The 26,763-nt window shown below is 35.1% G+C and overlaps 1 protein-coding gene across 4 annotated transcripts in view; it reads left to right on the forward strand.

Annotated features, from left to right (window-relative positions):
• Positions 1 to 26,763, forward strand: part of KCNQ (KCNQ potassium channel) — a 212,127-nt gene that overhangs the window by 150,313 nt on the left and 35,051 nt on the right. For all 4 annotated transcript variants that reach the window (XM_065356966.1, XM_065356968.1, XM_065356965.1 and 1 more), the window contains exon 4: positions 26,439 to 26,529. In XM_065356966.1, the coding sequence (XP_065213038.1) occupies positions 26,439 to 26,529 (91 nt within the window). The remainder of the gene's footprint in view (positions 1 to 26,438; positions 26,530 to 26,763) is intronic.

Here is a 26,763-nt window from a genome sequence, read left to right on the forward strand (position 1 = left end):
TTACTCCAGTTCCATGAAGTTCAGATGTTGAAAAATTATATGAAAAATGCAAATTTCATACAAAATGGTGTAAAAACGGGGGTTAAAAAAATGACTGAAAAATTTCTGAAACTTTATAAAATGCAGGTGCCAGATCAAAGTAAGTTGTGCACAAGGAAGATTTGAAATTCTGAATTTCCATTCGTTTATTAACTGGTGATGTGATTGGTTATAATTTGGCGATGAGAAGGCAGTTATCTAATATGTTTTGGTACATTTTAATCAACGTTGGTGCAAAATAAAATTCAAATTCAAAATTCTAAGGCAAGCGGGTTGTGCTCCAAGAAGGATTTTATTACTTATTGATTCTAGTCTGGTGAGGAGCTGATAGTGATTCAATATTGATGCATTTCAGTCACAGGAGCATTATGGAATTGAAGTTTGAATTACAGGAGAGGCGGGTTGTGCGCCAGTAGGACATAGAACTATCTATATCGAGATAGTCATTATGAATTTTTTTAAAGGGTTATTTTTTGTTCATAAAATTTGGCAGCTTTTTTTGTTCAGTGACTTTAAAATGATTTAAATGACTTCATTGCTCAATTATCTGTTCGATAATGCAACAGTTATGGTTTCAAATTGTGTATAAATGCATATAAAAATACTTAAGTATCTGGTTAAAAAAACTTACCATACACTGAGATCTCTAACAAGGCGACGAAAATTGGCCAAGTAAATTTATCGCAGCTAGAAATAGGCCAAGTTAAGCTTAAAGCTTTGGGAAATCTACGCTGAAATAAATTTCTTCATTAAAAAACTTAATAATCTCGGCATTGTGCGTTTTAAATAGCAAAAGCCGGCCAACTGATGGAAAAAAGTGAAAGTAATTAGTTAAAAGAAAAAGTGCTTTGAATATGTCATTACCATTAGGTAATTTCCCTCTCACTCCCTGTCTCATTCTCATGTTCTCGCCTTTTTTTCTCTCTCTCTCCTTAGGGAATCGCAAAGAAAAAAAAACTGTTTACGTCGAATTAGGTCCTTTTTTTCACTACGATAAAAAAAAGCGAAGGTTTTTAAAACGATATAAAAACTAGGAAAAGAGAGAACATTGTTTTCAGGTTTTTTTCCTCTTCTCCTGATTTTCTTTCTCGTGTACTACGTTGGTTCAAACGATTAAACTTTTTACTAGGTATGTTAAATTAGCGGTAAAGAAATCGTATAAAAGAAAACAAAAAGATTGCTGGTTTTGAACGAAAAATGGCCACTATTTTAAATGCGTAGGTATGCATTATGGTCGAGTACAAAGTCGACTAACAAAGCGAAATTCGACGATTTAAACGCACGTGCCGTGAGATTGGATTTAAAATGGGTCAGAAGTCCGATAAGGTAGTGGATTTTTCCTGGGGCTATAGTTGGCGTTATAGGAGAGAAAATGGGAATACTATGATACAATGTACGATTAGGTGATTCGAAGAAAATAAGATTATAGACTTTATGAAAGATTTTCTACTCGGAGTTGATGATTTTAATTTTTTTCAAAGCCCCGCTTCTTTTTTTTTTTTTGATAAATATCAAGGGGTGTGTTGCTGAAATGGACTGAAATTTGTACGAACAATTAATCTATACGAGTTATTAATTATTTTATCATCCAATACCTCATAAAATTTTTAATTTCTCTTCCTTTTTCTATAATAACAGCTCAAATCTGCAATTAATTTGATTAGATATGCGATGGAGGCTCACCTGTAAATGAGTACCTACTTAAGTTCATTCAAATCCAAAATACTTATTATTAAGTTAATAAATATACAACAACGAACAGGGCGAAAAAAAGTACTACGAACGGAAGGTGGATTTAATTTGGCGAATAATCAAACACACGAATGGCATACTAAAGTACAGGACGACGACGACTATACGAGTGAAAAGCCAGCAGCGAGGCTACACTTCGTTAAAAACACCTGTTACACATTTTTGGAATTTACGGCTTACTATTTTTATGGGTAACGCGAGGTTATACACGTTCTAGTCCGCACCCTGCCGTCATCCATGGGCGTCGTTTAATTCTGGCTATATTCGCCGATGACGAGAAATTATGTATTTTACGAGGCGGAATTTTCAGCCCATAAAAGCATATTAGTTTACGCGCGCTAAGACGAACACGGTTGCAAAAAAATTACGAATTATGGAGTTTGGAATTTAAATCTGCGAACTGGCTAGCAGCAGCGGAGGTCTCCCTTTCGTTTAATTTCTTAAGCTGCCGCGTATCGCGCGTAATCTTTAATTAATCTCGTTTTAAGGGTCATTTTTATGGTTCACTTTTACGGTGCAGTGCTAGAGAGTAAAACGTTGCCACTGGAGAGTGGGCGAGAGAGATGTGAAATATGATTGATTTTGCCAGATGGTGGAGTCATTTTGGTGAAACGTGAGGTGAATACAGTGTTGTGCGTTTTTTTTTTACGCGAGTTGGGAAATTATTGTGATCGAAAAGGGTTTGTAGTTAATTTTTGAAAACCGTGAAAAGTCGCTCGATTCGAAAGTTTTCAATTTTTGAAGGAATTATGCTCTGATTTAGGACATGAGACACTTGAAGTTTACTGAGGAAAGGGATTTAAGTGCTTTCAAATTTTTTTTATCATTTTTGAGACGTTGCAGAATCTTTTTACAACTGAAAAAGTCAACGTGGTAACAAAATGTTCGAAAATGTTGAGTGAAGCACCGATTTTTGAAAGTTTTCGTAGTGTACAAAAAATATGGAACACATAAACGCCCTCGCATGGACCCCTACTCTAGTGAGGTCATATTTGTTCTCTGAGTTCTTGGTTTGTGGGTCGAAGAAGCTTACGCGATACCAAATTCAAAAAATTATTGAATTACTTACTCATCATCATAAATATTTGTTATTGATTACTAACTCTGATGGTGACGCATGTGTGATTGATTACATAAAGAAATGTGATTTTTGAAACGCGAGTAGAGATTTTAACTCTTACAAGGTGTCCAGGGAGTGGTGGTACAAAGTTCAGATTTGGATACAACGTGGTATGACTAAGAAAAAAGGCTATGTGAAGATGTTGCCTATCTTCAAAATTGAAGGGGCAAAATACACGTTTTCAAAATCCAAGAGCCAAAATCCAATTCTGACCATGGGGTCGGTAGTGCTTTGAAAAATGAACAAATAAAATAAATCACGTATCATGACTTTTTGCCTAACTTCCAAATTTAAGGGGCTACAAATGATTTTCAATTTCAAAAAATCACGATGAAAAAAATAAATGCAGAACATGAATAGGTACTATGTCAAAAAATAAACAGATTTTGTTATGATCATTTTTTTTCTTACTCTAAAATTTAAAAAGTTTTTGAAGCTGGTAAATTGTAAATTTATTGAATATTTTTACCAAATCGAAAATTGTTGAGCTTCAGAATTATTTTTAAATTTTAGAGTAAGAGAAAAAAAGATCAGAACAAAATTTGTTTATTTTTCGAAATTGGTAGTAAGTTTTTTGCATTTATTTTTTTCATCGCGATTTTTTGAAATTAAAAATCATTTGTAGCTCCGTCAATTTGCAAGTTGGGCAAAAAGTGATAATGGGTAATTTTGTTCATTTTTCATTGTATTACCGACCCCCATGGTCAAAATTGAATTCTAGCTCTTGGATTTTGTTATACTAAGACGAAGAGATGTTGAGATAGGTACTATCTCAACTTATAAATTTATTTATTTTGATACACGCGAACAATTTTCGTAAAAACAGGATTATAAATAGATTCTATAGAATACAGGATTAACCATGTATTTGTGAGTTGGCGGCGCGAAGTATTAAGAGTAGGAATCTACGTCAACAGATTTTGAAAACGTATTTTGTCCCTTCAATTCTCAAAATAGGCAACTTGTTCATCTTACGTTTTCTTTTTCACTCGTATACCCTGTTTATATCTAAATCTGAAGTTTGTACTATCACTCCCCGGACACCCTAGTTTTCAAACTTTTCCGGATGTTGAAGACACCGAAACGCCAAATCATAATTAAAGATTCTACTTGAATTTTTGGGTCAACAAAATTTTGAAATCATACAAACAAATTATGAGTTGTTGGAGTTGATTTTTTGTTTCCAGGCTACGTAGAAAAAGTGCTCATCAACTCGTTGATAACAACTTGCCTTCTACACCAAATTTTCAAAAAAAAAATTAAAAAAATATGGTGTAAATCTTGAAATGAATATCTGAATATCTGCCAGTCTAATATAATCACGCCATCTAATTTTCTTCGAATTAATTGTACCTAACAATTGTCTAACCGTTTTGGGGCCACCGGCAAATGTTCATTTTTCCCAAAAACATATACTTAGGTAAAAAGAATTGTCCCGGAAAGAGCTGTGATTTACTTTGGCTAGGTACTGAAAATTTAATTCTGTTGTATCGTTTGTTGTTTGTTCGACGGAGTTAAGAGTCACGTAGAACTAGTGAATTATTGTAAATTAAAGATGGGATCGATGGGTAAAAAAGTTACTTGAAAAAACTTATAAGTAAAAAAAATCCAAAAGAACCTACTCGTACTTGTGAAGCAAATCACTTCAGACTTTCTCAATCACATAAAGTCGATCCCTCGAGTCAACTGTGAGCATTTCAAGTCGACCTAGAGGCTGGAGCACAAAGTTCAGAAAAAGCGAAGTTTATTATGCCCCTTGAAGAAATAATTTACCCAAATGGATGCATTTGAGAAGAGCAAATTCAAGTCAATTTTTACTGGAAGCCTTAGATGGGCTCAAAAATGATTCGCAATTTGGTGCCTAATTATAATCAATTATTTTATTTTCCAAAATTTCTAATGTGATCTACGGGAATGCTTATTTGAATAAAAATTAGGTACACTTCAAAAACAAAATTATGTATGTACTTGGGTAATTCTCAAAAAAAAGGTCAATTTTGATAATTATGCATAATTTTGAAACACAAAAATAATTTTTTTTTATTTTCAAATAGAAACAAATTTGAAAATAAAAAATCAAATCAAAATTGAAACTAAATATTTTCAACTTAGAATGAACGTTAAAATAAAAACTGAAATTACTTACTTGATTTGAAATCGATTTCAAATGTATTCTACTCGTATTTCGATCAGGAACAGGAACTCTCCGATTTGAACGAAACCAAACTAGTTGAAAAGAGCATGTCCTAATACTTTTGTAATCAAAATTAGAAGTCCTCAAGTTCATTTTTTAGATTTTTGGTAATTTTTTTAAAATTTGAAAAATTCAAGGAAGCTGTTTTATGGGCGATTTTCAAACTTCTTCATAAAATACATACATTCCAATAAATTTTCATGAGCAAAGTGAACTGATACGATTGATCGCTTCAATTTAACTCTCATACATCAACAATTGCTTACCTTGGACCATTTTGGAGTCTCCAGCGATTTTTTTCAATTTTCTCTAGAAATTCTAACATACTCGCTGAAAGGTCCAAAAATGAACTTTGAGACCTATAACATTGATCGATGCTTATTAGGCACAATTTTATCAGGGGTCAAGTATCTAAACGAAAAAACAACTCATGATAACCACCTGAAACGATAAAGACGGTGCTCAATAGACACCGACCACATTTTTATGCTCTAAAATTCATTTTCATTCCTTCCTGAGCGATTTGAAATTTCTAGAGAAATTTGAAAACTTGCTGGAGGCTTCAAAAAGTTCAAATTGAGATTGTTTTCGAGTCCGGCGATTGTGTAGACGCACCAGACGATATCTTGTCAAAAAAAAATCAGCTCGTTATGCTCCATCTTTGAATTTTTTATTTTTTCACTTTTTCTGGAATTTACAGAATTGTTCAAAAATTCACTTTATTGAGCTCAAACTCGTGGAATTTTACGTTAACAACCTAAAATGGCCGAGAAGGTAGCTGAGATAAAAAAAAAAAAAAAAACTCACATGTTGACCAGAGAATTTGTATCAGCTTTGGTAAAGGATATCACTCGAATGGCCATGGGAAACCAGTCTGCCTGGATTAAAAAATATAATAGAAAACATCGTTTTTTATGCCTCTCGAAATGGAAATCTTCAAAAGCTTTTGTCCTCACTTTGCTCAAACCTGTTTTCTTTTCTTTTTCAAAATTCAACTTCGTAAGAAAAACATCATTCAAAGTCTGAAATGTTAAAAGCCGAGAAATAAACTTCTCGCGTAAAAACATTGTTTTTTATGCATCTCGAAGTGAAAATTTGATATGTTCATTTCGCCTTTCCACATAGTGATTTGAAGTGTCTGGAGAAAAGTGATAAATCGCTGGAGGCTTCAGAAAAATACTCAAAACTAAGTATTACCTAGTTGTTGATGGGTGGGAGTAAAATTGAAGGAATTATTCACACTGGTTCGTTTTGCTCAAAAACTCCAAATCTCAAGAAAAAGTTGAAAAATCACCTTCGAAACTGGGTTTTTAACAGTTTTTTCAAAATTTCCCAGCAATTCGAAAATGTACTATTGGGACTTGAAATTTTGGTAACATAGATTTCAGGTCATGCTCAATTGCTCATTCAATCGAGCTTGATTTTTTTTTTTCAAATGGGGTAATACCACCTCAAAAGGTTACCTTACTAGAAATAAAATAATTGGAAATTTAATTACTTAAATCGTGAAAATTAATTTCAAAACTAGAAGTAAGTAGAATCAAAATTGAAATTGATTTAGAAATTAAAAATAAAATTTACATTACAAATAAATCAATGAATGAGAATAGAAATGAAAATTAATTTTAAAAATAATATCTATAAAATTAAAATTAAGTACCATAAGTTACTTTGAAATAAACTTACCTACCTTAATTAAAAAAAAGAGAATTTGCAATAGAATGAATTTTGAAAATTGAATGGACTAATTGCAATTGAAATTGAATTTTAAATCAACATTTGAAATTGAATTTTAAATCAACATTTAAAATTGGATTTCAAATAAAAATTAAAATAAATTTTGAAGTGAAAAATAACTACTTAAATGTTGAATTTGATTTCAAAATTGAAAGCAGAATCAGAATGAAAACATGAGCTATATTGGGTAAATTCTGATTTGCCTGTGCAATCTGAAATTGTTCTATAGTAACTAACCGCCATACAATTTCTTAAATTATCGTTTTAGTCTTCGTTTAATTTCTGGTAAAATTGAATTTTTACCCCCAAATGTTGAAAATTTACACTTATCAAAATTCGTACAAAATAGTATAAAAATAGTTTTGAAAATAACTCAGGGAAACAGATACTAAGTGCCAGGAGGATATAAAATTCTATTTCTCAGCGAAATCTGTCAAAAAGAACACGTTTGACAATGATTTCCTTCATTTTTAGCATGGAAAATTCAACTCTTTTTGCTGTGTAGAGCGTTGTATGGGCTGGATCCGGCTCATTTTTGGTTTGCGAGTATGTTGGAACTTAGTTAACATGTATGCCAAAAATCAGCCGGATCCGGCCCATACAACACTCTCACAGCATAAAAAGTTGAATTTTCCAACATTTTTTTGAATTTTTTTTAGATGGAAAATCCTTCTCTTTTCACTATCTGTAGAGCGTTGTATGAACCGGATCCGGGTGATTTTCGGTATACATATTAACAAAGTCTCAACATAGTTGCATTCCAAAAATGAGCCGAATCCGGCTCATATAGCGCTATACACAGCAAAAAGAGTTGAATTTTCCATGCTAAAAATTGAAGGAAATCGTTGTTTGTCGTGTGTTTTTTTTGACAGATTTTGCTAAAATTTCGTGTACCCCTATAAATTTTATTTTTTAAGAAAAAAATACTTTATGAGGAAATTAAGGAAGTGGTACACTTTTTTCGCTCCAATGAACAGTTAGGCCCACGTTGCTCAACTATGGATCGAAAAACATATTCGAGAAATTGTAGAGATGAGCAAGTATAGGTTTAAAATAAAAATCACTTTTAGACGACGAATTCTCTCCTCCAAAAGTAAATATATACATTTTTTATCCAAGAAATACTCGACACCCCCCTCTTATCTTGTTTTTTACTGGAAACAAATTCATTCCTGATCTCTCTTCCACTATTCCTCGATATTCCATCGATCAATTTCAACCCTCTCTGGCAATTCCAATCAAACAATGAGATTTCCCTCGAACAAAGAGCAAAACACAATTACTGGCGCGTTTGCAACATCAATAATGGATGATATTTTTCATCGAGCAATTTAAGAGTTGAGACGACAACGATAGTACTATCGTACGACTACTAATGGTATCACGTCGATATGGAAAGTCGTAATCTCTCTTCTCTATGCCCCTTCATCACTTCGGCGGGCAATTACGGTCGCTTATAATTTATACTCGGCGAGCGAATGTATACATTACATTTATACAATGTGAGCACCAAACACGAATATTTACGCCTTGTATAGTAGGTACCTACCTAATTACGACGAAAATATGCAAGTTGCCGCGATGTTTATACGCTGGAAAAAGAGTATAAAATTGCACCCTATCAGTTGATTAGATATTCGAACGAAACCCTGTAATTACTTTTTCAGCGCTTTTTCTTATCTATCATTTATTAAAGAAACATTTTCGATAGCGTTGTGTAAGTGTAGAAAGTGGTGAAAAAAATATGGAAAAAATCCAAGGGCTATACGAATAAAAAAAGAAACTTGATTACTCGTGGTAGCTGGAGGGGGGGGGGACTTCGTGTACCTTTATTCGGGTGGTACGCGATCGTGTTAGGATGCGCATTTTTTCATTCCTATCGTCGTAATTCAGCGAAAGAAAAATTTTTATGGCCGAAAAAAAATGAATAGGAGAAGCCTATGCAGCGTGTCCCTATACCTATTCGACTGTCGGCTGCATTTTAATTGCGTGTTTTCACGCAATAAGCCAATTTAAAAATTTCCAAATGTTTCGTTTACAAATAATGACCAAATCGCGTGACAATTTATTTAACTGCGTAATTACCAGTTAGTAAGTTCCTATGTGTGTTTTTTTTTCATCCACCCTCTATATACACATAGTACAATCGGGTCCTCTGTATATGGATATGCGTAGCGAATATGCCACGTTGAATAGGTTAATGAAGAGATAATTTTCTATAGATATATCTTGCGGAATATGGTAATGGTTGAAAATTTACGATAGCGAAATATACACATAGAAATAGGTACAGTAGTTGGTCGTCGAATGACGAAAGTTGCGGCGAAAAACGAAGAAGAAGGGTTGAAATCTTATAGAAATATAATTGCAGTGGCGAGATTGAAAAATGGGTCGCGGAATCGACCAAGTTTTAAAACTTTTTACCCCCTGGAACCCCCCTTCTGGCTAGTGCTGTTTCAAAGAAACGAGTATCTATAGACAAGCCATTCTATCCCCGGAGAGTGTGCAGAAAGATAGCGAAAAACGCCAGCTCGGGTTTAAAATCTCGACTAAAAAAATTTATTTCCCTATCAACAAGTGAATACTCGAAAATGACATTTTGAAAAATATCGTTCAACTTATCGGCTGCTCGTTTGCGTGATTTAGAGGTATAACACTCGGTTAAAAACACGATGTACGTATGATTAGAAAAACGCGATAAACAGCTCCTTATGGCCGGTCTTTAACCATAAGTTATCCTTACTTATACTCTTCGATATGCTTACAGTTATACGTAGGTATATCAAAGCACCATACTCTACTATCGTCGATTATATCTCGAGGATTATATTTATTTCTGTGAGCGGCTTTATAACTTGCGTATACGACTTAAGAAGAGAAAAAATATGGTTGTAGAATACGCTGGTGGTATATACCTGTGCAGATGGTTGTTCGATGGCATAGGTATAATTATATTGTAATGGCTTGTAAAAGGACTACTTTCGAATCCTGGTTCGCCTTTGCGAGTCTCTAAGGTATTGGATTGCAAGCTGGGTAGTATTTTTCTTCATTATCGAGTAAGGTACCTGTGTTCTTATAATTCTTTTCTATTTTCAAAGAATCGGTTTGGTGGAGAGAAATTAAGTATTATGGTGTTTTTGAGAATGGTATGGTACCAACCTTATATTAGGTACATATATTATGTATGTAGTAATTTGGTGAGATTTCTTTCTTTCCTTATTTTAATCTCAGCTCCATAGGATTAGGTAGTTTGTATTTTCAGACTTCATTTTTATCTTTGCCCGCGTAGCACTGACGAGATCGTCAGTGGCCTCGACAAAAGTATCGACATGATTTTACATTGATTGTTGATTGAAAAAAGTCGGAGCATTATCCACAAAGAGGTTAATCCAACTACGTTCAAGATAATTGATTAAAAATTGACACTATTTTCAAAAACAATGATGAAAATGCTGACGGTCATCATTGCTGTCTACATTTGTATCTACAGTTATGTGCAAGATTTCGATATATTGTAGATACCTTTGTAGACCCATGATTGATATCAAAATTCAGGTCGTCTTGTCGATCCGAAGTTGATGTCAACTATAAGATCGACAGAAACATCTACAAAATTTTGATCTTGTATAGTTACTTTTGTCGATCTAATTTGTTATCAACTTTGGCATCGGCAAGATGACCTGAATTTTGGTATCGATTATACGGTCTACAAAAGTACCTACAAAATGTCGCCATCAAGTAAATACTTCTGTAGATCTTGTAATCGACATCAACCATCTGGTTAATATTGATGAGGAAGTTGATGTCGATTACAAGATCTATAAAATATTTTTAGAAATTTCGAAGTGTTGCCGACTCATTTGTCGATGTCTAAGTCGACAATACAGTAAGAAAAATTTTCTAAGTCCAGAATATGATGGACTGAATATTCTTTTAAGGCCTCTCCACTTAACAGCTGCAATGGTCTAGTGGTTAGAGCACCGGACAGAAGTGAGTGGCAACCTAGATTCAATCCCTTCCGAGGGCAACTTTTTTTCTTTCAAAAAAATTTTTTAGGGTGCAATATTTTTGAAAATAATTTTACTTGAATCAAAAAAGAGTTTTGGGCACAGTCAAAATTTGCTTCTTTTAGACTCAAAAAAATGACACCAATGTCAAGACCTTGTCCAGACAAAAAATGAAGGGAGACAACAGACAATTTTGATATAAACTTCTCACTCGTCATTTTATCGACATTGGTGTCAACAAATGTCGTGTCAACAAGTGACCTTTTCCATCGACTTTGGCATTGCTTGTGCTACTCAGGTGAGGGTTTCCCAGTCCCAACATCTCGTGGGTGGGGCTAGTTTATTGTGGAACTGGAATATGGGGGTACAATAACTTACCTAGAGGTTCTGTATTATTATACTACCTTAACATTACACAACTTGACAATATTGTAACGTTATTAAGTTCGCTTAATTTTAACATATACTTAGTTGTAATTATTAATATGCTGTTGATTAGACTGTGGTCCGAAGTTGTTGTTCCACCACTGGTAGATGGGTAGTGTGGTGTGATTCTTGGTTGAAGTACATGAAACATAAGGAATTAGCATTAGTGTGTCACATGCATAATCAGATAAACATAGGTAGTATGAAATATAGTAACCACACCAACTCATGACAATACTAGGATGCTCAGCGTACATTTACTGTGGGAGAATATTCTACTTATGTTACTATAATAAGAACTAGAGAGATTAACTGAAGCCTGCCCCCACAACAATTGTCGACGTCGACATTTACATCGACTACGTTTTTTTCCAACATAATGATGGAAAAGCGATCAATTAATTATTTAGTAGGAATCTTCTGTCCGTACAAAAGCCAGGTAAAGGAAAAGTTTCAAAATTTTCTCATTATTTCTGATATCTCTACATGCCATCTCGACATGTAGATGTAAAATTTGATGCTCGAAATTTACATCTACAACTAGGTATGTCGACCAATTTTTCAAAATTAAAATTACTGTTTTAGTGTATAAAAGTTTAGTAAACATTCAAAGATATGATCTTGTTCAATGAGGAAAACAAATTTTTTAGGGCATTGATGAAATTAGGCACTTTTCCACAGTTTGGAGTTGTAGATGATATGATGTTGATATTGTGGATGTATTTGTTGATGTCGAATTTCACATCAACATTAACATCAACATGTCGACATGAAAAATGGATTAGTTTAGTACTCTTAGATAAAGTATTGCACCATCTTTGATATAAGGAATTTCTGTTCAACTATTCGATTGTGCAGACTTTTCATCTGTACTTCTTTGGAAGTGGACTTTATGTTGATGCTGTTTTCAGCACGAGCAATAGCCACATCAGATGAAATAATTGTTGGAAAAAAAAATTTTCTATTTGTAAGCTTAAATTTTATAATGTTACGACGCAGGAGGTCGACATAAATTTCGATGTGAATGTCGATCCATCCACATCCGTCACTTTTGGATGCCACATGTCGATGTGAATTTCGACCCTGTGTTGAGCCAATTGTCGACACGAATGCAGATCAACATCAGTCGACAATTACATCGACAATTAGCTCGACACAGGGTCGAAATTCACATCGACATGTGGCATCCAAAAGTGACGGATGTGGATGGGTCGACTTCACATCGAAATTAGCATGGTCATTGTTGTACGGGTGGTACACACGATCCAATATATTTGACAAACTCAATTGGTGAAATCAAATTTGTCAAATATATTGGATCATGTGGACACTCTGATATTTCAAGTTTCCTTCAAAATTTCAACGTTTTGTTGATCAGTGACACCAATTCTAAAAATATAAATAATATGTTTATTTTTTCAGAGTTATTTTCAGAGTTGGTGTCACCAATCAACAAAATATTGAAAATTTGAAGAAAAAAAAAACTAAATTATCAGAGCATCCACATGATCCAATATAATTGACAAATTCAATTTGACCAATCAAGTTTGTCAAATACAGCAAAAGCTAGTTATAATGCTTTTGGTTATAATGCAAATTTTGTTATAACACTGATTTCCTCTGGTCCCTAGACAATTCCATTTAAACCTATGTAAAATCAGTGTTGTCAGTTTAAAACAGCACCATAATTATGTTTAAAACGTTTATAACAGTGTTTTAAACGTTGACAAAAAAACAGACAGTGTTTAAAACAGAATTCTGTTTAAAATGTTTTTTTTTTGTTTTAAACAAGTTTTTTTTCAACTGTAATTTCCTAAAAAAAAAAACACATTTTTTTCTATTTCTGGTTGAAAAGGTGATGACATTTTTTAAAGGCAAATTTTTTGTTTTGATTTCCATTTTTTAATATTTCTTGAGCCTTATGGCTATTTCATGATGTCGCATCTTAAAAGTTGATGACTTGATAACGTATATTTGAAAAACTGAATCCAAAACAAATGAATTTGTGTTAAAAACGTGTTTAAAACACATGAGAATCCAGCAGTTTAAAACTCTGTTTTAAACAAAACAAAAAAAAACGTTTGTTTTGTCTTTTCAAAAAAAAAAAAAAAGTTTTTTTTCAACACTGTGTAAAATTAATCGCGATATAAGTATAACGCTCATGAGTGATTATAAATCAATCGTTTCTAACGCTCTAAAATTCAGGAAAAATCACAGTTTTAAAAGTAATTTTGATAACAAAAACCACTTATTTGCAACAAAAAAAAAAACAAAATTTTATGAAAATTTTTGTCGCAATAACAGTTTTTTTTGCAATTTTTGCAGTTTTGATTTAGAAAAAAATTTTAAAAAACGTTTTTGGCAGAAATTTTGGCAAAAAATCTGTTTTTCAACTTTCAACAGTTTAAGTTCATGCAAACAAGTATAATTATTTTTGATAAAAAAGTGAGATTTTTGACATTGAACATTAATACTTAGTTCCCTTTCAGATTTTCTGATTTCTAAATAAGTACGTATTAACACATACAGCTGGTTGTTCAAATTCCAAAATAAAATTTACTTTTGAACTTTCATTTATTAGATACGCTTTTTCTGTTTTAAAACGAGAATTCGCTGGCATTAGTTTTAGGACTAATTTTCATCATTTTTACTGAACAATTGACCGAACTTTTTTTCAAAAAAAAAGCACACTTACTTACCTAAATTGTCGAAAATGGCCAACCTTAAATTTTTCAAAAATTCATTAAAAATCAAAAAAACAGTTTGTGCAGAGATGATCAGATCCAATCATTTCTCTTCGGAGACCCATTAAATTAGATCTGATTTGATCAGATCTGATCCCGATATTCCCTGGACTCAAACCCTGTGTTGATAGAATTGCTGAACGAAAGAAAGTTTCGTAAGGGAAATTTTTCGTTCGCTGTGGCCTGAATAATAACAATTTGGTACCATAGCTTCATTTGAATCTCATATGCCATGCCATGCCATACCTACCTACACAAAAGTTTAAAACAAATGGCTACTTAATAGAACCACTGAGTAATCTCCCTACGCTCCAAATGACGAAATGAAGGAGCAAAGTGATGATGTTTTTATCAACACTCTTCTCTTAATATAGATACCTACTGTACCTAAATTATCTGCGTCGAATAGCTGTAGTCTGATTAAAATAAGCTGAATCTCGCTCAGAATCGCATGAAAGGAAGCGATTTAAGACTCGGTACGTCTTGAAAAGACTCAGTAGGTACCTATTACTTAGTATTTTAGATATACTTTGAAAAGTACTTACGTCTGTACAGCGCAATTAGGTAATTGGAGCGTTTAAATGTTGAATAAAGCTCGAGTTATTTACGCGGTCGTTTTGTTCTCAGTTAACTCGATACTGTCCGAAGTTTAATTCTATCAAAGATTAATTTACTTAATGATTTGCCAACGAGTACAAAATACACAAGCTGATAGATGAAAGTATTATAACGTTGAATTAGAAGAAAAAACACTGAAAGCGGAAATATCTTCCATCGAGTAGAAACCTAATAAAATTCGATGCGCACTTCAAGATAAATGATGTATTTACTCGAATACATAATAAATAAAATATGTACATTAATAAAACGAAAATAAGATCGCCATAATAACGATCAGAACGTAATAAACTCGAATGGAAAACGGATACTCGAGTAGAAAAATATCAAAAGTCATCGGATGATTTTGTTGACTTCTAAGAAACGAAAACGATACAATGTATCTCGATAACGCTCGAATTACAGGTAATTACAACGAAAAAATCGAATACAAATAATTACGCGAATTTGCTCATTTTTTAACACTTTCCCTAATTCGAGAATTATCGAACCAATGATCTAAGCAATCGATGATGTTAATCCAGATTGTTCTCGCAAGATTGACAATCTTGGACATGGCAACGGCTTCGTCAGTATATCAGCCAATTGCTGCTCAGTTCGAATATGCTGAACATCGATCATATTTGCTCGAATTCGGTCACGGATGAAGAAGTATTTTCTCTGGATATGCTTCGTTCTGCTATGAAATTCGACGTTCTCGGCTATTCGAATGGCATTTTCGTTATCCACCAATAACACAGGAATGTCTGACAGATCGATTAATTCTCGAAATAATCTCGAAATCCAGATAGTCTCCTTCGATGCTTCGTTAGCAGCGATTAATTCAGCTTCACAACTCGAGTCAGCGACCAACTGCTGTCGTTTGCTGATCCAGGAAATCGCCGCGTCAGCATACTTGATCAGAACGCCAGTTGTCGATCGAGATGTAGTAGGACAGCCGGCGAAGTCTGAGTCACTGTAACATTCTAGCTGTTTGACAGTTGGATCGAATTTGTACACCAACTTGAAGTTTATCGTACCATTCAAGTAACGAATAACACGCTTCAAACAGCTCACATCTTCGGGTGACAGATTTTCTAGGGATCTCGATAATACGCCAACTGCGTATGAAATATCGAATCGAGTACCTCTGGCAACGTACAGCAGCGCGCCAACTGCCGATCGGTAGGGAAAATCAGACGTTTTTTCGATGTCTGATGTCGTAGATCGTTTCACTATCGGAGTATCTACTGACTTACAGCCAGCCATTCCAAATCGCTTCGTAAGTTTTTCGATATACAGCGACTGATCCAATGAGATATCTCCGTTCGAAGATCGAGATATTCGAATACCAAGGAACTGGTCAGCTGTTCTCGAGACGATCTTGAATTCGGACTGTAACGCGTTGATAAATGCATCCATCAGTTCTTCGTCGTCTGATGATGCCAGTCCGTCGTCGACGTACAAAGCTAAAATGAGCTTTCGAATTTTCCCATTTCGCTTTACGTAGAAGATGTAAACGCAGGGATCTTCTTTACTTTGTACGAATCCGAGTTTTAGCAGGAAAGCATGAAATCGAGCATTCCAACACCGTGGTGCTTGTTTCAAACCGTACAAGCTGCTTTTCAATCGACAAACTCGATTCGTACCGTCGTTATAACCGTCGGGTTGCCACATGTAGACTTCTTCCTCGACCTTTCCATACAGGAAAACTGCAGAGACGTCAAATTGACGTACAATCATATTTTCGGCCGCTGAGATCGCTAACAACGATCGTATCGTATCGAGGCGAGTTACAGGTGCAAACGTTTCATCGTAATCAACTCCGGGTCGTTGACTGCAACCTTTTACAACTAATCGAGCGCGATATTTCTCGATAGTGCCGTTCGAATTCGTCTTTACGCGGAAAACCCATCGATTGCGTAATACAGGCTTTCCCGGAGGTTTAGGAACTAAATCCCACGCGTTGTTAGTAGCCATGGACTGCATTTCGGTGTCCATCGCTGCTTTCCATTCGGAACGTTCTTGACTTCGAATAGCTTCATCGTACGAGGTCGGTAACGAATCTAATTCGGCCAAGAAAATCTCGATCTCAACACAATTAGCGTGATTGTTGAGAATCGCAGATTTCGAACGTTTGTTGTCGCGTAAATTTCTCCATCTAGACAGAAGCTCGGATTCTTCTAGATCTTCGTTAGCGTTTTGAAAATCATCGATATCCGAATCTTCGTGCTCGGACGCTGATTTCGATGACTTTGGAGAAATTTTCGAATTAGACGACGGTGATTTCTTCGGAGTAGAAGGTGCACTCTTTTTCGCAGTGCTTTTAGTTTCCTTCGTTTTAGAATCACTGTTACTTTCATAATCAACTGGATCGAGCAAATCGTCGTTGATTGGTAACGTAACGCGTTCTTCGCAATCTTGAAGTCTTTCGTTGAAGGTGACGTCTCTCGAACAAACAACGTCACGTTTCTCGGGAACGTAGACTCGATATCGCTCATCACCATCGTATCCGACGAGGTAACCGACGAGTACCTTTTTATCCATCTTTTTGCGTAGCTGGATAGGTACATGGACGTAACACTTCGAACTAACAATTCGAAGGTGTTTTATTCGAGCTGGTTTACCGAACCATAATTCGTAAGGAGTTGAGCCGTCGATCGATGATTTGCCTACTCGATTCAGCAAATAAGCAGCGGTGGTAACAAGTTCGGCCCAGATTGATACCGGAAACGCGTAATCTGGATTTGAATATTTCAATGTTCGAGCCATTTCAACAATCGTTCTATTTTCACGTTCAACAGAACCGTTTTGCTCCGGCGTGTATGGCGCAGTTAGTCGTTGTCGAACACCAAAATCTCGTAACACCGAACGTACTGCCTCGTTATCGAACTCGCCTCCGTTGTCAGATAAAAATTCCAACACGCGATGACCTTGAGTACGAGCTTCGGAAAGTACCTCTCGAATACAGCGAGATACTACGGCTGCCGTTTTCTCCTTCTCGACAAACACATGTCGATAATGCGAATAGTGATCTTTGATAACGATCAGATATCTGCGACCACTGAAGGAACGATCAAATGGTCCGCAAACATCACCAGAAATCAGCTCACCAACTGATCTGGTCGGTAGACGTGTGCCGAACGTCTGACGGTGCGCCTTTCCAAACTGACACGGTTCACAGACATCGGTATTAGCGTTGGCTTTCGTTTGTAGCCCCAATGCTGCGAGTTTGGATCGAACGAGATTTTTATCGACGTGACCCCATCGTTCGTGATAGAGTTGGACTAGTTCGCTGCTCTCAACAGCATTCACCTGAGGCTCTGGTAACACGGTGTCGAACGATGCTTTGTAAAGCGTACCATGTTTGTTTCTCGAGCCGGTGAACATTACGCGATCTCCTGTTTCGAAGCTGCAGGAGACTTGATTTGAGACGAATTTACTATCTGGCTTTTTATCGTGAGCGGCAAGCACAGATACTAAATTTTTCGATATACTCGGCACATGCCACACGTCCGTCAAATCGAATTTGATAAGCTGGCCATTTACGAAGCTAGCTACTTCGATCGAACCATGACCAACAGCTGCAACTCGACTGCCAGCAGCTTTGACGAAGTAATTTGACGGAAATGGTTCGTACGTTTGGAACCATTCTCGATGCGGTGTGATATGTTTGGTGGCGCCGTTATCGATCCACCAAGCTTGAGTATCGTTCGAGGAAATAACCGTATTCAATTGCTGCTCACAATCGGCGAGTAGAGCGCTTTTCGTTTCTGAATCGGCTATCGTTTCGTTCACTTTTGGCGAACCACCGGAAGCGTTGACTTTTGGCAAATAATTTGCAGTACCGTTAGCTCGAGCTGGATAGGGTGGTCTACCGTCGTTTATCCACCTAGAGCACTTTTTGAGCCAGTGCCCTTTCCCAGAACAATACTTGCAAATGACATCGTTTTGCTGGTTATTTCCAGAATTATTCGAATTATTTCCAGAAGTACGTTGATCACCGGACGTTTTAGCGACGAATCTCGAGTTATTCTTCTTGCCGGATTTAGCGAACATAGCTTCGGATGACGACGTTGACGAGCTATGCACCGGACTGACGTTTCGCTCATGCATAATAAGTGCATCGGATAGATCGTTGAGCGACTTACTAGCTTGAGACTTGATAAGAAGATAACTTGCTTTAAAAGATTCGAATCGATTCGGTAGAATATGCAAAACTTTTGAAACGAACAATAATTCTAACAGCTGATCGACTGTCTCGATTTTTCGATTTTCCAAGCCTGCTCGAAATTCACGATGTTGATTTTTGATTCGCGAAACAACAGATGGCGCATCTTCGATATCATTCCATTCGGTGCTGAAGAAATTTAGACATTCGCGGAACAATTGATCTTCAGCTTTATCGTCGAATTCTTTCGTGAGCACTACCCATGCCTCACGTGCGGATAGCCTACCAGCGATGCGACTGTGTAGGTCTTGAGAAATCGTTTGGGAAATGATTATCTTCGCTTGATGAGATGCTTTTTGCCAAGCTGCAATCGAATTACGTGTTTTGGCGGCGTCAGCGGCGGTATCGGTCGTTTTTGGCTCATCTGGGCATGTTGATTTACCTTCAACGATCTCCACGGCGTTGAAAAGGGCGAGTACGTCGAGCACTTTATCTTTCCATGACGGCCAATCACTGGAACAGGACAGAGGCTTTATACCCTTGATATAATCCATGGTGAAATTAGATATCAACAGCTAACGACTGCGATCTAATTTGTAACGTTGAAGATAACGCGAATATGCACTCGAACCACCGTAATCGTTTCTAGATAACGAACCCAACGAAATACATCACGATTAGCGTTTTTATCTCGAATAGGCACAGTTTAGCGCGTCTGGTACCCATAACCTAATAAAATTCGATGCGCACTTCAAGATAAATGATGTATTTACTCGAATACATAATAAATAAAATATGTACATTAATAAAACGAAAATAAGATCGCCATAATAACGATCAGAACGTAATAAACTCGAATGGAAAACGGATACTCGAGTAGAAAAATATCAAAAGTCATCGGATGATTTTGTTGACTTCTAAGAAACGAAAACGATACAATGTATCTCGATAACGCTCGAATTACAGGTAATTACAACGAAAAAATCGAATACAAATAATTACGCGAATTTGCTCATTTTTTAACAAAACCTATCTTTAGACAAGGAAGAAGTAAGGTAAAGAGAACTAACTTCCTTATAATTTTCGCGTTTTCGCTTTTAAACGCGAGCCATATTAAATAAAACGAATTAGAGAAAAGTATCAAAAGAGATTTACCTTTAATTATCTACGTAAATGGAGATGAAAAGTGTATCCCGAGTTTAGGGCAAATTTATAAACAAGTTAGAAGAAATTCACTCTCCACCTTGTGCCTCTGCCTCTCTGGTCGTAACTCGGATATCATTTTAAGAGCTTTGCGATAAATTGAAAAACGAGCACCGAATTGGTCCATCGCCATATACAACAAAGTGAACTTTCTACTATCGAGCAACAAGAAAGCAAAGGAGAGAGAGAAAAAAAAATACGATGAAAGTTCGAAGGAAAAAAAAAGGTCGTCAATTTTTCGAATACTACGAGCAAAGGATAAAAAAATAACGCAGGTGAATCGCGTATAAAGACTACGAAAGGGGTAGAAGTTCGATCGGTTATGTATTTTTATTATACCGGGGGTCGAAAATTACTACATTTTTTGGTTTATTTTGAATACACTTTTATTTGAAAGCTGCGATAATGGAAAACGGTAAAAATTTCAATAAACAACACACGTAACTTCAACCCAGACGAGCTTTTTAACTGCTTTTTTATGAGTAGTTTTTTGTTACGGAAGGATTATGACCGCGGTTTATTACGCGCGATATTGGTGATAGTAACTGACGGTTTTAAGACGGTGCACTACCATTTTTCCTCTTCTATCGTCGTCCATCCGTACTGCCGAGCGATTTAATAACCTTTTTCGAATCGCTTAAATCTACTCGAGAATCATACAACAACGTGGAACAGGAAAGTTTACGGTGACGAAGACGATGACAACGACCGATATACCGAGGATGGTGATGGTGCGGCTAGAATTTATAAATCGAACGATTCGTTATGTCGGCTGAACGCAAGAAGCGGCTTGATTAAGGGTGTTCGAATTACCAAAGTAGATTGGAATTCCTTTGAACGACTATACTTTTAGAATAGTTGAATTGATTTTGTAAAAGCACCAAATGGCGAAAAAGCAAACATGGGGTGAGGTATACTTACTTGTATAGGTACGATACCACGATCCGAATCTTTTGAAAATTTTTCATCAGCCTAGGATTGGAGAATTTGTAAACATTTTTGAAAAATTCAAAATTGATAATTTTCGACGATTCAGGTACCAGATGCCTACCTTGTGCTTTAAAAAAAAAAAAATCAGGCTAATTATTCAGTAAAAATGACGAAAATTATTTGGTCATTCTGGAACCTCCATCGTGATTTTCGATTTCTCCAAAATACCTAATTAAATTTTTCCAGAAGGTGTGAAAATTGCTTCATGCAGCTAAAAATCGAATTGTAGCTTATTCTTGGCCTGTTCAAATAATTATGCTGATCAAAAAACACACTCAAGGTGCCCGATTAGAAATCAGTTCAAATGTGAATGAACTCTTTGAGGTCGAGACCACGCCACGACTTGATTTTCAGCAGCCCAAACGTATTTCCTCGTCTTCTAGAGAATTAAGTTTTAAAATGCTGGAGAAATGTTTTAAATTTGAACTAACACTCTCTGATTTGAACAAAACCAAGCTAGATTGAAAAAGCATGTCTTCAAACCCTTGTAACCAAAATTTCAAAAGCTAATGTCCATTTTCAAATTTTTTGGCAAATTTTTGAAAATTAAAAAAATTGAGAAAAAAACTGTTTTTAGGGTGTTTTTTAAACTTTTGCATGAAATATAAATTTTTTGAGCCTAATGAACCAATGTGAATAATTCCTTGGAGGTTCTAGAATTACCAGAAATGGTTAAATTTAGCCTTGAAGTCTTAATATTGGTTTCAGGACAGATTTTTTTCATTTTTCCGAATAGATTTTTAAAATAAAGCACTTTAAAAAACACCTTTTACAATACAAAACTTTAATGAGAATAAATTCTAAATTAATACGTGAGCGTGAGACGCGTTTCGGTCTGCTCGGAGACCATTTTCAATCACGAGTGAGGTTATGTAACATATATGTAGAAGATAAATAAGAAAGATGCGTCGTATGGGATAAGTAGAGGGGAGATCAACAAGTGTACATGAGTCAAAAATTGCGTCGTAAATTTAATATACAGGTAGGGGGTGATTTAGAATAGGTAGAAGTGAATTGATTGCACTGTTGTGTTTTTTAATAATTAAAAATGTGCGAAAAAGGTGAAAACTACACGCGAATTAAAGCACTAATCTTCATTGTTCACTCATATTCGAGCATGGTGACTATGGAGCATCCCTAACCAACTGTCTCCAACTTTCTCTATATTCAGCCTCTCTGGTGCACTCTCCAAGGGTGAGTCCTGTAGCCTTTTTTATCAGGTCTGTGTACCTTGTACCTTGTGGGTGATCTCGCACTCAACCTCTTTCCCTCTATGTATCCTTGAACAATCAACTTCTCTAGGTTGTCCTGCCGCACTATATGTCCAAAATATCTCAGGATCTTCCTTACAATGGTGCTGACCTGCTGAGTCTGTCCTTCAAACCTAGTTCATTCCAGTATTGACCTGTTTGTTCTTTTCTAAGTCCATGAGATTCTGAGCATTCGTCTATAGCAGTACATTTCAAATGCATCTATTCGGCTCTGATCTGTTTTCTTCACTGTCCAGTGTCCATATTTCTGAGGAATGTAGGAATATTGAGAGTTTTCCTACCGCTGTTTTTGCAATCAAAATGAGTGTCTTCTTATCTCATCTTCTCTTTGTATATCATAGGCTTCCTAATAAAATAGCCAACAAAGGAGGTTCAGAACCCCATTGAGTGAAAATCTGCCGATGATGCGTGACCAAAAAATGCAGCAGGAATTGCAACACCTTCCACCAATACTTTTCTGCTCATTAATCAGCATGCGTACTTTTTTACGCGTTAAATTCTGCCAATGTCCAATATATTCATGAAAATTTTTTTGGCTCTCTGCCTTGGATTAAACACAGGTCTCTGAGTTGGAGAGCGACTTTCTACTTACCTATCCACCAGGACACGTGATGGAATGAATGCAAATACATATTTCTATACTTTGCTAAAACATGCACGTAAAATACCGCATTTACACGTGTTATTTAGAAAAACGTGAAAGAATAATCCAAAAAACAGGTTAGTGGCATCGATGACTTGGTATAAAAACCTCATAAGTCCAGATTTTTTCAAAAATGCTTCTTTTGTGGTGTCTATAGTAAAAAAAAAACGAGGAATCCGAATTTGAAAACCTCGTAAGCCTTAAACACACCCTACTGCTCTAATCGGCAAAAATCCAACATTAAAAAACCTGTAAGTCCGACATACGAGGTGAGCACAAGAATTTCATCAATTATAAATTTGAAAACCTTGTAAGTCCTTGTTGAAAACCATGTAAGTTGTACGACTTGTACGTAAGTAAGATGAAAATCTCATATGTTGTCTGTAGAAACCTCGTATGTTTTTCCAAAGTGCATTAATCAAATAATTATAATTGATCGACCTATCATCAGGCCATTATACACTTAAGACCCCTAAAATATAATAATGCAATCTAAAACTGCAAATAACAAGATTATGAATGTTTTAAACATTTTTTTTTGTTCTCCTGAAAAATTTCGGATTTTGGACTTACGTGGTATTTATACCAAGCCATCGATATTTTGTAGTTGGTTTCTTCCAATGCAAAGAAATACACCACATAATCTGAAAGTGCTGTGGCCTCATGCGAGAAAAATATGCTATTAATGGATCCTGAGAATGCTTGTTTCTGGTGAAAACTGCAATTTAATCATACCTACAATTTAATCAATCAGATCTGTAAAGATCTGACTAAATTATCTAATCAAATCTTATCAAAAAGTATGAATAATTGAATATGTTTGGTTAGATTTGATCAAACCAATTCAAACAGATATTTCCAAATCTTATTAAAAATGTCTAAAGAAATCTGATCAGATGAGCACATAAATCAGTTCTTTTCAAAAACTGTCAACTTTCCTAATATGAAAATTCAAAAATCCAGATAGGTAAAATAAATTCAGAGAGTGTTCACTTGTTCAGATTTGATGAGATCTGAGGTAAGGTTTAATCAGTTCTTTTTTTAAACAATGGTCTTATCAAATGTGTCAGAAGAGATCTGATCACTTATCAGATTGATCTTACTAAACCAGTCCAAACAAATGGGTGATAGGTATACAGTAAACCCGCTTAATATTATCATTGTTATCTACTTAATGTTATCAATCACTTATTGTTATCAAAATCATTAGGTTCCCATCTTTGATATGTAATTACATAGGAATTCCATCGGTTATTGTGATTAGAGCATTGGATAATGTTATCATTTTAAACTGATTTTAATGGATTTTTTTCATGTTCTTATGTAATTTTAAAATATTTCTAACACTTTTTCACATTCTTTTTGCCTGATTTTTCTAAAATTTTAGAAGTTTTTTCTGATTAACATCACTTTAAATACTTTTTTCTATTTTTTTGAAATTTTAACCTATTTTTAACACCTTTTTCTGGCTTTTTTTTACAAAATTTTAATTCAATGACTGTTAACACACTTTTTAGAGATAGGTATGAATATGTTCATAAACTATGCCCAAATAAACACTGTAATAATAATTGTTGTTCAAAAAATTCACTTTTTTCTCAATTGGTAGGTGTTATCAGCCGCTTAATGTTATCAAATTGGACTGGGAAAAATGTGATAACACTGATAACATCAAGGAGCTTTCACTGTATTATCAAAATCTTCTCAAACTAGTCAAAATGCTTTCATTAGGTCTTGTAGCTAAATCATTTCTAGAGAGATTTGATCAAATCTTATTACTTTTCCTGAATAGATCAACGTTATGTACCGGTTAATTGAATCCACGGGACGCTGGGATCGGATTCAAAGAATACTCCGATTTGATCTGACCTGATGACGATTGGTTAAACAAGTCTCAACTGATAAAATCAGATCTTTTTCTCCCATTGTAAGTTTCACTCCATAAGCTCAGATAAGCGCATGCGTAAGTATATGAGATCTATTCAGATACCTGAGTATTTAATTTACTTGATCCGATCAGAACAATTTGGATCCTGAGAACGTCCCAGTCTCAGGAGCAGGAGGTCTGAGATCTAATCAAAAAAATCTAAAGAAATCTGATGAAATCTGGCCACTTCGAAGAGTATTTATCTAATCAGATCTTTTCAGATGCATTGACCAATTTTCCTGATTTAATAAAATAATCAGATCTGATCAAACATGTCCATGCAGTCAGATATCAAACCAGTCCAAATAGATAGGTTTTATTACATCTTTTCAAACATGTCTGACGAGTTCTGATCAGATCTGATCACCTTTCCTGGATAAATTTTTTCTTTGCTTATTATTTAATCTAATGCCAGAATCCTATCTCATGTAATAAAAATTAGTTGAACAAGTCTAAACTGATCTGATCAGATCTAATGAGAGCAGATAAATTTCTCTTTGGTGAATTAAATTCGTTCTGCTCAGGTATCTATATACCTAAGTGCACATATCAGATCAGGTCTTCTCAGATAAAGTCAATTTCTCCTGATCTAATCAGATCTGATCAAGCTAATCTCCTGAGTCGCTGAAGTGAATTTATTTTGTTGATTTGGGTGATTTGTGCTAATATGTAGGAACTGTTAATAATGTCCCTATGTCCCTTCAAATGAAATAAGCTGCAGCCTTTACATCCAGATGTAGTATTAGCATTAGCTGTTGGAACACTTTCGATGATCCATGGGATACATAAATGCACCAATTTTTTTTTTAATTTTTTTGTTTTGTGTGAAACTAATTTGTCAGTAGAACTGCAGGGATTTTCTTAATGTGGCACAAGAAAAATAGAAAGTGAAGTCGTGAAATAAAATTATTAAGTATAAGTACTTACCTACAACAATTTTTCTTCCATACATGGTATGTAATTTAGGTGGCATATCGGTCCATTTCGTAGGAGTTGAATTATTACATATTGAATCATCCTGTTCACGAACCATATCTATTATCAGTCCCCTTGAAATCGTACATTCTGCTATTCCACATCCACGGACGCACATTAAATCGCAGAATCATCGTTTTAATGCTACGTTGCGTTGTTAGCAAAAGAATACCTACCTTCAACACACACTTGTTAATGTAGGGAAAGAAATGATCGCTATACGGTATCCATCCGTCTCCAATTATTCATACGTAGAGGAATAATTTCGAATACCTTGACACGTGTTTTATTCCGTTTTGAAAAACGAGATAAATGTTTGTAAAAATGAAAGTTGAAAGTGTATCGTTTTTGAATTGGATAAGTGAGTGTGTCGTTTTGAAAAAAAAGAACGTATAGTCCTCGGTGCTTTTTTTTTATTTCATGCCCTGAAATATAAAAAACATGTAGAAAAAAAAGGTGCTCGTATATCCGAGTCCGAAGAAAGATTATCGCATGAAATGAGACAAATCCTATACATTTTACGTGTCGTCTAAAATGAATTATATGTACATATTTTTTTTTTACGTATAAAGAACAAAAAAAGGTGTAAAATGTGCGAATATTTTTTTTACATTTTTTCTCTTTGTTTTTTTTTGTTCGCAGGTTCTTAGTTGTACTAATTTGCTTGATCTTCAGTGTTTTATCAACCATCGAAACATATGCTAGTTCCGCCAATGAAACGTTATTTTGGATGGTAAGTTGGAAAAAGTTTACATTTTTTTTTTTTTTTGAAAACTATTCGCTCGTATATAAGTAAATACAACGAGTCTGGTGTAAGAAAAACACCACAACAACAACGTGAATCGTGAGAAAAAGAAATACGAGAAGGACAAGAAGAGAAGTTACACGCGCGAAAGAGGTACGAGTAAAAGCCAAATGGAAATTTATATTCCGTCGGAGTAACTCGGTTGATTTATTATTCTACATT

Source organism: Planococcus citri, chromosome 3 (assembly GCF_950023065.1).
Source record: "Planococcus citri chromosome 3, ihPlaCitr1.1, whole genome shotgun sequence".
Lineage (NCBI taxonomy): Eukaryota > Metazoa > Arthropoda > Insecta > Hemiptera > Pseudococcidae > Planococcus > Planococcus citri.